This window comes from Conger conger, chromosome 12 (assembly GCF_963514075.1).
Source record: "Conger conger chromosome 12, fConCon1.1, whole genome shotgun sequence".
NCBI lineage: Eukaryota > Metazoa > Chordata > Actinopteri > Anguilliformes > Congridae > Conger > Conger conger.
The window spans coordinates 38,192,560-38,205,856 of record NC_083771.1 but is presented as its reverse complement, the minus strand read 5'-3'; the positions used below and the strand labels follow the sequence as shown (position 1 = coordinate 38,205,856).

The 13,297-nt window shown below is 41.9% G+C and overlaps 1 protein-coding gene across 1 annotated transcript in view; it reads right to left on the bottom strand.

The window, feature by feature from the left end:
• LOC133141587 (PDZ domain-containing protein 2-like) overlaps positions 1 to 13,297 on the bottom strand; it is a 53,830-nt gene extending 40,533 nt beyond the window's left edge. Inside the window, exon 1 of the mRNA XM_061262153.1 lies at positions 12,765 to 13,297. Within this exon, the coding sequence (XP_061118137.1) occupies positions 12,765 to 13,237 (473 nt within the window). The 5' untranslated portion in view covers positions 13,238 to 13,297. The remainder of the gene's footprint in view (positions 1 to 12,764) is intronic.

The following is a 13,297-nucleotide window of genomic DNA, read 5'->3' as shown; positions in this document are numbered from 1 at the left end:
ATCAATGTGTTTACTTTGGAGGTCTTGTAAACGTTTCCCATTTCAGATATTGGACCAGTTATCCGTGTACTTATTCACACAATTATCTAATCAGCCAATTGTGTGGCAGCAGTGCAAGGCACACAAACACGTAGATACGGGTCAGGAGCTTCAGTTAAAGTTCACATCAACCATCAGAATGAGGTGGTTTGAATATCTCAGATCTCCTGGGATTTTCACACACACTAGTCTCTAGAGTTTGCAAAGAATGGAGTAAAAAGAAACTCCAGCGAGCCCAGACTGGTCAAACCTGACAGGAAAGGTGACAGTAATGCAAATAACCACACATTACAACATTGGTATGCAGAAGAGCATCAGTGAACACACAAGGCATAATAACTCTAAGTGGATAGGCTACAGCAGCAGAAGTCTAAAAAATATGTCTAATAAATACTTAATGCAGTGCTCACTGAGTGTACATGATGAAATAAAAATGATGATCCAGTACTTCTCAGACACAGGATGGTGAAGACTAAGCTAAGGAATCAGTCTGGAGTACACAGATTTGCAGCTATTTATTGCAAACAGACACACAGTCTTCATCAGGAACTCATATGAGGTCACATGCATGTTGCAGAGTCCCTGAACTGTGAATTATTTTAGTGTTTGAGTTTCGGACTCCATATCCACAACTAAATGAAATTCCAGCCAAACTATACGGCAGACTGTTCAATCAAAAGCCTCATGTTTTTTACATGCTCATGCACATTCATTGCTTGATGACAACCCACATAAACAGTTATTTAAAACAGTGTGTGACTGTCCTCTATCGAGACCCATCAAAGATCCACACTGCTGTACCGTAGGGCAAGAGCTGATTTAGATCCGTCCATAAGGCAAAACCGACATTAAGTCTTGGAACAGTGAAGGCACTTTTGGGTGGAAAGTCATTCCTCTCAGTTCCCCTGCCTTCCCAGTAGATCTCTTTCCCACGCTCGCTACTCTGAAATAAATACTCACACATGTAGAAAGTATTTTTACACCTGGAGGTTGAGGAAGGCTGCCCGTCCTCACTAATCACATTAAAGGTAAATCAAAAACACAATAATAAAACATGCAGTTTAGTTTTCCTTCCTATTCTCAATAACGAGCCGAGGGTTCTGTTGTTTATTTATATTTCAGTGGGTTACGGTCACTGAAATGCACCTCGTGTGGGGAGCTCGGACTCCACATCACCACAGTCGCTCACTTAGCTCCAAAAGCAAAAGGAGCGGGCGGTGGTGTGTTTCAAAGGAATGAAAACAATGGCTCCACGCCAGAAGAATTTTTCAGTCTGGAAAAAGACATTCCCCGACGCTACTGCCAGGAAGCAAAGAGAAGTACAGCAGGATCTGCAGACCATTCAGAAGTACATTCTGTGTAAAATAAATACTTTTTATCCTTGGGCAGCAGCAATGTGTATGTAATTATTGTATACCAATGCAATTTTACTTTCATTCTGTTCGGTCAGCGATTATTGGACACAGTAGGACCATACTGTGGGTGTTCTGCTCACATTTCAAACTGTGGGGGATTCCTCAACTACAGGGACCAAAATATAGCAACTTTGGCTTATAAAGAGGGTCCAACAAAGGGTCAGCAAGCCATTGCTATAGTTTCAATCTGTATTTTGTTACAAGGGTAAACTATTTAGTATGTTATTGCTAGTATCGTAACTGCCAATTGAAAAGCTCTTTGCAAAATATTTCATTGGCTAATAAAACGTCTAACACTTATTTTCAGAAATGTTACCTTACCTCACAGAATTCAAGGAACACACTTAACTGTAAAATCCATTTTGCTTTGGCCTTTGAGTGTAAGAAAAAAAAGCATCATGAAGGACAAAAAGTGAGTTTTCAATTAATATTAATGTGCAGAACCTTCCACTAATAAACATGGCACAATTTACACACAGACATTAACATTGAACGGTACATCGACAAAAGCAATCAAACCCTACAAAAACCACCAGAACGGGTAAGGGCAGGTGCAGTATAGTCTTGGCCTTAACACCACACCTTCTAACTTATCTGCTGTTCTGTGACTAACTTCCATGCAAAGGGAATCAAAAGGTAAAATTCACCAAGATTACCAGTCAGAATTAAATAACTGTTAAGGGACTTTGGATGTATAGATATCCCAGCCAAATTATGCATTGCATAATTTCCTATGGTTCAATATAACTTGTTAACATGGAGCTGACTCTCAACATAGACTATCAGGGTGGCTTGTGACTACATGTAGCAAAGTAAAGCTGTTGCCCATATCAAAATGGCGTCAGTGGGCTCAAGACAAGCAAGAGCACAGCCACTTTTTCTTTGCCAGGTTGGGACTGATTACATTTCAAAGTTTTAAGAAGAAGTGTTTTGGATAAAAGCATATATAAATGCAGTCCATTTACCATTTTCAGAGTGAAACAATATAGTCTAAAGGCACATAAACCTGCTCAATAACACTGGAGTTACCAGAGCAAGCATGGCATTTCCTGTCTGATTGAAATTATTATATAGGTTTAACATTGAAAATATGAAGGTGGGTGTAACTATTTTTGTTGTGCTCAAATAACACAGGAGCTAAAAATTTAATGTGAAAGCTACAGCCCCCTTCAATTTTATCAGCTCCATCTGTACTGTAGGTGCACATGTGAAGGGATTGCCATCCATCCACACTCCCACAGTACAGAATGAGTGTCAGTCTCAGTCTACCACCAGTACAGAGTGTCCGTCTCAGTCTCCCACAGTACAGAATGAGTGTCCGTCTCAGTCTACCACCAGTACCGTGTCAGTCTCAGTCTCCAACCAGTACAGAGTGTCAGTCTCAGTCTCGCACCAGTACAGAGTGTCAGTCTCAGTCTCCCACCAGTAGAGTGAGTGTCAGTCTCAGTCTCCCACCGGTACAGAGTGTCAGTCTCAGTCTCACACCAGTACAGACTGAGTGTCAGTCTCAGTCTCCCACCAATACAGAGTGTCAGTCTCAGTCTCCCACCAGTACAGAGTGTCAGTCCCAGTCCCCCACCAGTACAGAGTGAGTGTTAGTCTCAGTCTCCCACCAGTACAGAATGAGTGTCTCACTGTCTGAAACCTAAGTCCAGCAGGAAAACCTTTCTCAGATGTGTATGCGTCTGAACAGGGATGCAGAAATATGATATAACATTCTCACAGTCCTCTCCATGACTGCATTCAGAAAATGAGATGGGAAACAAGTTAGTTTCATCCTTCATCTATTCATCCTTTGTGTCCCTAGACAACCCCTCCCTCCTCCGACCAAGGAAAAAAGTAGTTGACAGGATAGCATAGGATATGCCGGTGTTAGTTTCACAGCTAAAGGAAAAACCATCTTATCTCATATGATTGTGATGGATATGAATTCATATTAAGCACAACTGTTGAATAATTTAAGTAATATTACTGTAACATATCATACAGCATTTTCCAACACTTTTATGTAGTTAATGAGTAATAAATTAAGAATTAAGTATTCATACTGAGCCAATGAAAATTCAATTTTATTTCCAAAAGAAAAACATTGTCCAAAATTCCACCAGTTAGAAATATTATTTCATGATAAGACGATAAGATGGTAAGATTACTCTTGTGTTCCCAATAAAACAAAAAAAATAAAAATAAATAACTTTCTACAGTGCATCAAATCTTCCTCACTGTGTTAGCTCAGAGTTGATTTTGTTATAACTTGTACATGGTCTGAAAAAATTATAGCTGGTGATTAATATATGAATCAATAAAAAGATACAACATTGCATTGAAGAAAATGTGCATGTCTATAGCATTGTGATTCAGTGAACATAATGCCTGTATAACTGAAAATGGTATAGAATGCACACATGAAATGTCAAGTGACTACTACTGACCATAAAACTGAAAGATTGGTGCTTTGGCCCAATGTAATCAATAGTAGCCCTGGTAATAATTGATTACTGTAACACATCACACATTCATGGTATGTGAGTTAGTTGATTAGCATGTATGATTTATCCACAAATTAGTCTGCAAGCATATTCAACAAGAGAAAAAGGCATTGACACCTGTTCCCTGAGAATTGCTAGTGAAATGGCCAATAGCATAATGCCAGTCTTAAAGATACGCCTATTGAGAAAGAAAGTGGACAAGGCTACCTATTTACATTACACAAAGGAAATAATCCAAGTCAGGAGGCTTAGAAAGCTGAAACCCCTTACAATATCAGCATACTAGTTACATTTTAGTTATGCCGTTTCCTCAATTGGGTCTTGGTGACCAATCTCATTACAACACTCATTTATTTACAGCAGCCATTTGGATAAATTTGGTCGCGTGTTGAAACGAACTTTGACTGTTCTTTAAAAATATTATTAATCTTGTCGTCAATGAAGATTTGCTGCATTGTGTTTCAATGAAATCAAGCAAGGTTAGCTTATATGAAAGAAGGTATGCAACATCAAACAAACAACTTTTGATCAATACCATAATTTCGTGCGTAAATACAAAGTTAATTCAATATCAGTCCACCTAAATAAGATGCACGCAGATAGGTGTTGCCCATACCTGCAAAATAAATATTATATCAATTACAGGCATATGACAGCAACAATTTTCTAGTTATTATCAACATCTTAGATCATCATACCTGCGTCTCTTACTTCGCCCTCATATTTACTTCGGTCTTGCGGTGTTCCCCGTTCTCCTATCAACCAGCTGGCGCCCAGGGTTAATCTGGATTGAGAAGGGCTTAGAAACCCATGAGCGTGTTAATTGGAATAATCACCTGCTGCTAGAATTCTGCAACTCGGTTGATGGAAAAATAGATATTTTATCCCCAGGACGTCTAGTAAATTCTAAAGTGATCACCATCACTCAGTTCCAAATCCAGAGGCGTATGATGATGCTGAATCCGTCTGATTCACCTGTTTTGTATACGTTGAGACACGTTATTTTCGCCTTTTATCTATTCTTCTTCCTTTCTTCTGTTCATGTTCTCAGTAGCCTACTTTCCCTTTCGCCATTGATACGCCAAACACAACTCCATTTTCTGTTGAGCGAGAAGAGTTTCTGCATTTCACTGCACCTTAACTATAAGGATCACAAGGGTAAGCGTGTGACTGTGACGGATACTTGTGCGCAACGACTGTACCTTGAGCTACCGAGTTCACGCTAACTGCACGGCTTGGCCCATGTGTTCGTTAAAAAATCCCGCCCCTTGTCTCAGTTACAATCGGTGGCAGCTCATAGAAAACCACACACAGTATAGAAGTTGTTCTGAAAATTCTAGCGCGCATCCGAAGAACATTTTGTCATTTTAATAATCAGGTCCATTCAGCGTTTTCATACGGTCGTCCTATGGTCAATGCAGTGATACATCCGTGAAGCAAAACTTAACAAAACCTGTAGCAAAGCGTTGTTTGTCACTGAACTGCTACAATGGGAGAATGACACTAATTTGTTATTTTTGGAGTTTAATGCATGCACGTTAGCTTTAACACTGATGTGATGAAGAGGGAAAACCATTGCTTAAGTACTTCTGCTGGAGTGGAATTGTGGCACAGAACACATTAATGTTTCTTAGAAGAACGACTGCATTCTAGTGAACTACGGTTCTACGGTGTAAAACAAAGAATCAGAGACAAACAGCTTTCTGACAAATGTAACTGTGTAAATTATTTGACGGAGATTATTTTATCAAGTTTAAAGTTCACTGTGTGCTGTACCACGAGTAGGCTAGTATTCGTAATTAGGATGGAGAAGTGAAGGGAAAAGGAATGTCAATTTAGCAACATTTACACAGGTAAGCCTTACGCGAATCATCTTCTTAAGAAACATGATACTGCTGCCACTCTTAATGCTTGTTTGCAGATTAACCTAGTTCTCGTTCACATTCTACCCCATACATGGGATCCCAGCAGGGAACAGGAGGCGCGTAAAAAGGTGAGGTAATTTATCATCCTGTGATTTTTAGCGTGTAATGTTGAAAAATCCGTTGCTTAACAATAAAAAAATAAAATTGTGGAACGAATTCATGACTTTATCAATATCCCATCATACGCCAATATGTCTTATGGAGAAAAATCCAAATCCATGCTTTATTATGTATACAGTAACAGGCTTCCTGTGAGAACATCAGATTTTCGGGCAGTTAATACGGTTGAAATCTGGGGGTTCACTTATCTGCACAGATCACATCTCTTGGGCAAGGAAAAGATCACCTACTTTGGAAACGGAAAGGCTGTAGGCAGACGTTTTCACCCGCAGAAAATCACTAAGGAAGAAGCTATTCATCTACTGCCACCTTGTGTACAATGTCTTAATATTGGGCCGCCTATTCCATTAGGTTCATGCCACAAGCGCTCTTCAACCTGGGAAAGAATCACTGTCAGGAGAACGACGATAATGAATCGAACCAATCTGGCGGACACCAAAGACGCCAAAGCTCTCCAGGGAAATGATTAATTGGCTGCTATTTTGTATCGGCCTATCTAGCGAAAATGGAAACACACAAGATTGGCTGAGGAGTGATTGGGAGAGTAAATGGCCAGTGCTAAACTTCACTGAACACCAGGCTACAATTACAGCAACCCTCATTTTATTGAAAAACAAAAACAAAACAAACAAACATACTATGTATTTACAAATGGAACAGTATGAACAGTTATTATGTCCATGTAAATTTAACTTATTTGGACTTACAGTTACAGTTAAAAATGGATATGATAGAAAGCTTGAAATTCAGTTCAGGAAGAGATAATTCTTGCAAGCATCTTTCACAGAACCAAAGATTGTGGAGTAAATATTGAATTGAACGAAAAAATGAACGCTTGAGAAAAACTTAAGCAAACACAATTAACATTCCCTAGTGGAATGGGTGTGAATGGTTGCTCACTGTCAAGGACGCAGTCGGTGCAGTTTGTTCCAGGGCTTTGGTTTTGCATTGGCATTCACATTATGGGCACAACTGCTCCACTGTACTTGAAATAAATGGCCTCTATTACTTCCAGATGCTCTGAAACCTACGTGAAATAAACTTACAAATGTATTAACTTTCATTTGCATTCAAGTAAGAGATCTTTGCCTTCCTCATCTAATAACACTTAAAACGACATTGCAACCATGCCATTGCAACATTTCCCATAAATACCCAAAACCTTGTAAAAACATCACACTCGCATATAAATGATGTCAGTCATTGCTGCCCAGGCTGTACTCATATCTTATTTCCCTATACAGTACAAGGCAAATCAAAGCTCTGTTTATATTTACCCAGACATTGGCATAAAAGGCCAAAGTAATTAGTCTCCCTGTTGGGTCATGCCCAGGCTGTCCTTCCCTTCAGTCTTTTGCTCTTGTAACTCATTTGTTTTGATTACAGTAATGCCTACATGCAATACATCAATACATTCATTCATTAATTCATTATCCTAACCCGCTTATCCTGAACAGGGTCACAGGGGGCCCCGGCCGATGGTGATTCGAACCCAGGACCTCCTTGCTGTGATGCGGCAGTGCTACCCACTGCACCATCGGTGCCGCCTACATCAATACAGTTGAAAATAAATAATATGCATTAATACATTAATGCTCTACTATGGTGAAGTACAATTATAAGCAGTAGCGAGTAGTCATGGGGAAACTAATCGTGTCTCACCTTCTCATGACACAAGTCTGATCCCTGAGAACAAATGAGAAAGAAATTATTGATTGTTCCTCATTAAAACGCATGTCATGCATGTTTCCTTTTGAGAGAGTGTGTTGAGGTACAGTGCACCCTTATTGGGAGTGTACAGTTGCTACTGCAGGGCCAGCCCAGGTCCATGAAGGCAGCCAACCCACTAGGAAATCCATCAACGGAACTGCTGCCGCTTCTGTGCCAGGAAATGCCACAGGAGACATACTGTAGCCCAAAAAGACTGCAGGCAGTTAGGTACCAAACTGAGCTTGCCCATGACTGAAGAGCTGGGTGCCTTTCCCAACTGTGTGTCACCGTGTGGGATTCCTGGTACAAATTATTACAGACAATTACCAATTACAATTACCACAGAGTCCTTATTTTTAAATGAAATCTAATAGGCCAACCAAAATGAATACAGAAAAGTTTAACAGGGAACAATACCATTCTTAATTTCTTCCTGTATATTTTTTTGTGACAGAAAATGTGTCTACCCAAAGCAATTTACATTTCAGTAAAAAAGTACCACATGTCCTAAAATGTTTATTTCTATTATATTACTAAATTATATATCTAAAATCTGGCTTTTCTGAAGTACATTTATAGTACTTTGCTATGCTTTGAAGGACAAAGCTATTTTCAATGAGAGACAGATGTTGTGCCAAACTGTAAAAGAAAATGGAGAGTAGTATGAAGTACTTTAAGTGTTAATAACATTAAACTACAGGCTCTCTTGTGGTGAGCATTTTGGGTCAGGATTTTTCACTGAAACCATGGAGATGAAAAGAACTTAGTGATGACAAAAGCCTTCATCATATGTGTATTCTAATTATCATTCTCAACCTCATCCTTTAGTCCACTCCTTTGAAGAATACATACTGGCAGTTCACACACAACACAGATATATTTACACACAACAAATATATTTATATAAACTCAAGGTGCCACAAGGTACAATACACACAACAGGTAGCAGAGGTTTTAACCATACAACAGGAGCCTGCTCAGTAATTATTTAAGTCCAAATATTCATCCAAACTCCTGGCCAGGGCTGCCTTGAAATGGGATTTACATTGGCTTCAGAAAGGTTGGACATTCAGACCCATTCACTTTTTGCATACTTTATTGTGTTCTATATTTCATTTAAAATTGATAGCATGTTTGCCCTCATGTTGCTACCACTACCATGCTGCACCAGTGGGATGGTATTGGCCAGGTGATGAGCAGAGGCCTGGTCTACACCAGACATAGTGCTTGGAATTCTGCCCAAAGAGTTACATTTTTGTCTCATCAGACCAGAGAATCTTTCTTCAATGCTCTGAGAGTCCTTTAAATGCCCCAAGTGGCATTTAGAGTGTTGCTGAGATGGTGGATGGTTCTCCCATCTCTGCACGAGAACTCCTGAAGCCCTGTTAGAGTGACCGTTGGGTTCTTGATCACCTCCCTGACCAAGGCCTTATGTACATGCATACAATCATGTACATACGGGTCTGGAGCTTCAGTTAATGTTCACATCAACCATCAGAATGGGGAAAAAATTTTGACCAGGGTGGTTTGAGTATCTCAAAAACTGCTGATCTCCTGAGATTTTCACACACACTAGTCTCTAGTGTTTGCAAAGAATGGTGCAAAAAACTAAACAAAAAATCCAGTGAGCAGCAGTTCTGCAGACAGAAAAGTCTTGTTCATGAGATATGTCAGAAGAGAATGGCCATACTGGTCAAAGCAGACAGGAAGGTGACAGTAACACAAATAACAACACATTACAACAGTGGTATGCAGAAAAGCATCCCTGAAGACACAACCCATCATAACTCAAAGTGGATAGGCTACAGCAGTAGAAGTATAAAAAAAGTGTATATTGAGGTGCCTGTGCTTCTGGGAACACTCAAAGCTTTAGACATGATTTTATACCCTGATCTATATGCTTCGCCACTGTTTTGTGGCCTTCTCCAGAGAGTTCCTTGGACTTCATGACTTGGTTTTTGCCCTGACATGCAGTGTGACTTGTGGAGCTTCAGAACAGGTATTTGCCTTTCTAAACTATGTCCAATCAATTGAAAAAAGTTTTATTGTTGTTTATTGCAGCTTGTAGCACTAAGGTGCAGTGTTTGGAACAAGCAATGGGTCCTTCTGCCTCAGATGCTGATGCTATTCCTTTCACTAGACGACTGCCTTTCAGTGAGCTCAATGATGAATTGTGAAAAAATAAACAGTAAACCCAAAGAGGGTATTTTGGATCGCCCTGAGATGCTCAAATCAGTATTACCAAACAGAGCCTTTCACAAAATGCCTCTGACGAGTCTGCAACGACTGCACCGCTGGCTGACTGCTCTGAAATGGCCATCACCTGAGTCCACCTGTGGGATGGGAGCAATGGGAATGCAGTGACCACTCTATAATTACATCAGCTATACAGTGGGAGCAATAATTATTTGATCCCTTGCTGATTTTGTAGGTTTGCCCACTTACAAAGAATGGAACTGTGTAGAATTTTAATCATAGGTACATTTTAACATTGAGAGACAGAATATCACAAAATAATCCACAATAACAACATCATATACATTTTATAAATTGTATTTTTGCATGAAATAAGTATTTGATCCCCTACCAATCAGCAATAATTCTGGCTCCCACAGACCAGTTAGTTTTCCATTAAGAAGCACTCCTAATCTCAACTCATTACCCAAGATGAAAAGCAAATGAACCAGAATCATATCATATGAGCATTACACACTCCCTTTGAAGCAGTTCAGTGCCTCTCATGTACAGTAGTACTGTAGTACCACTAGTCACGGTCACACTGCAAAAATGAGTCATTTAGTCCTGAAATAACACTTGAGATTTTTTTCTTTAAAATTTTCTCACCTGATTGGCAAATCATGAAATTAGACTTATCTCATTGGCAATATGTTTGTCTTATTTAGCAAAAAAGTAAAATAAATAAGATTCTAAGTCACTATAAGATTAAAACACTTGTTGACATTGATTTATCTTTTGTTTTCTGCAGTGGTTTTCATTTTGCTCCTGAAAGCAGCAAAGTTTATGAAAGCACAATCATTGTGCTGTCTCTGGAGGCACACGGATACATGTGATTTCATACTTCCACAAGCCTCTAATTACACATCTGCCAAAACATCTTCAGGGCTGTCAAAACCAGGGGCCCCTCCCAGGAACCTCCTCCCTTCTGTGACATTTGAGGAGGACGAGTTGGCCACCATGTGAATCCACCCACTTCCTGTCGATACATCATATTGTTCTTTTGACCCACGCTGAAGACAATACACAATTATGTACAGCCTCACTAAGTAATGTGGAGTATCACGGCACTGGGGGTATTGTACACGAGCTATACCGCATGCACAAAATATATACGCCACAGCGGCTAAGTCAGGCAAATTACAGATCACGAAGAGAACGAACACAGATCCTATGCCGACCCACGGCACACCCTCTACAGGCCATCTGATGAAGCGCGGGCTCTGTGCAAACTGTCCCTGAGTGAGAGAGGGACTGACTAGGTGACCTGAGCTTGCCACTTTCCGCCCGTGGGAAAAAACAGTGGAACAAAGTGCAATAATTATGTGTAGGGGGCGCTATTCATCGGCATATCTCGTTTCAAGCCAACCTTCAATCTAACAGAAAAACAATGCCACCACACTGATGACACAGGACTGGAGCAGAGAAAACAATATGTCCATGTCCACTACAGTCCGGTGATGGGCACACCATGCTCCATATGATTATGGATAGAACACAGCGCACATAGGATATTCCAGGCAAAAGTAAGCCTTCTTTGGAATCATGGTGTAAAGCCACATAGGTCAGAGATGCAGAGTGAAAGCGGGGCGGCATGTAGCGTAGTGGTTAAGGTAAATGACAGGGACACACAAGGTCGGTGGTTCTAATCCCAGTGTAGCCACTATAAGATCCACACAGCCGTTGGGCCCGTGAGCAAGGCCCTGAACCCTGCATTGCTCCAGGGGAGGATTGTCTCCTGCTTAGTCTAATCAACTGTACGTCGCTCTGGATAAGAGTGTCTGCCAAATGCCATTAATGTAATGTAATGTAATGAAAGCTAGAGGAGTGAAAGTCACGGACGTGCGGATGAGGGGTGGGGACCCATTCCTGAGCCCTGAGGACAGTTTGCTCGGGGGGAAGTCGCTCTGGCTGGCCTCCAGTCCCTGTTGCCTCAGCGTGCCAGGAGCTGCGCCGCCCCTACACAAACACCGCCGCAGCACAAAGCCGCTCAGAGAGCGAGGCGAGGCGGGGAGCGCAATGTCAGCTATGTGGCAGAGGTTTAGGGAGCTCGCCGTCCCGGGCGCACAGAGAGGCCCGCTGTTCTGAAGACGGGGGCAGCCCAGTGGCTCCCACAGGGCAGGTGTTACGGGGTCATCTGGGGGCAGGAGCTAGCGCCGCAGTGGGGAGGCATTACTGAGCCATAGGAGAGGGGGGGGGGGGGGGGGGGGGCTGTTTGTGGATGTAGTCCCCTCACTCCATTTAAAGTGCATCTCAAGTGTAGTTTGTGTGGCTACTACTGTACCTCTTTCACATTTAAAATCCAAAAGAGAATAACACACTTCCAATCTTTATATCTGCGTGAAATAAATTTGTGTGTGCCGCAGAATACTGGTGTCCTTTGGCAAAAAAAAAGTTCCCACAGTAAAAGAAATAGAGTTTTTGACATAGGTTTTTTGAATGACATGTACTGTAAATTGTCGCCGCATTGATTACCATAAAAGTTCATAGGTCCATAGAGGTCAATTATATCATGGCAAACTGCATCTAAAAGTGTCGTCAAGTCTAGAAAATGTGTCATATCGCAGCAAAACTATATGGATGGATAGACAGTACTCTGGGTAAGTGGAAACATACAACATTTTTGGGTGAACTGCCCCTTTAAATGACTATGAAATTCACTGTTCTAGGAAAATCAAGAAATCCTGACCCTTTTTCAGATGAGATCTCAGCAGTATAATGAGATGAAATAAACTCTGATGATATATAAAATAATGAAGAAAATGTTTAATACACACATGCTGTGCTGATGCCTTGGAATAAACACACGGTAAAAGAATGATGTGCCCTACCTAGCTCCAGAAACGTCCACGCCCACCATCAGCTGACCGTTGAGTGACAGCACCTCATCCCTCAGCTTGATCTGCCCACAGCGGGCTGCGGGGCTGGTCTTCTTCACCTCCGTCACCCAGAGGCAGCCCACGTCCAGCACGGGGCCCTTATCGCCCTTCCGCCGCCTGCGCCGCCCTTTCTTCCTGCCCTCAGGATCCCCGAAGATGGGGATGTTCCCAAAGCTGAGGCCGAACTCCTGCCTGTCCCCCTCCGCTTTGTCCAGGCAAACCGCCAGCACCTCGCTGTCCGTGCCATCGCGGGCCGGAGCGGCAGGCGGGACGCCCTCCCCGTCAGAAAAGTTGAGCTGGATGTACTCCACCAGCTTGCGGATGGCCGCCCGGCACCGGGGAGCGGAGCTGAGGTGCTCCTGCTTGCCCAGCCAGAGCTCCAGCACAGGGAGGTGGCTCAGGGCGTTCTCCTGGGTGATGGGCATCCTGGCTCGGCCTGGCCTGGACCTCCCCGCATCGTGGGCCGAGGGGCCCCCTCTCACCGG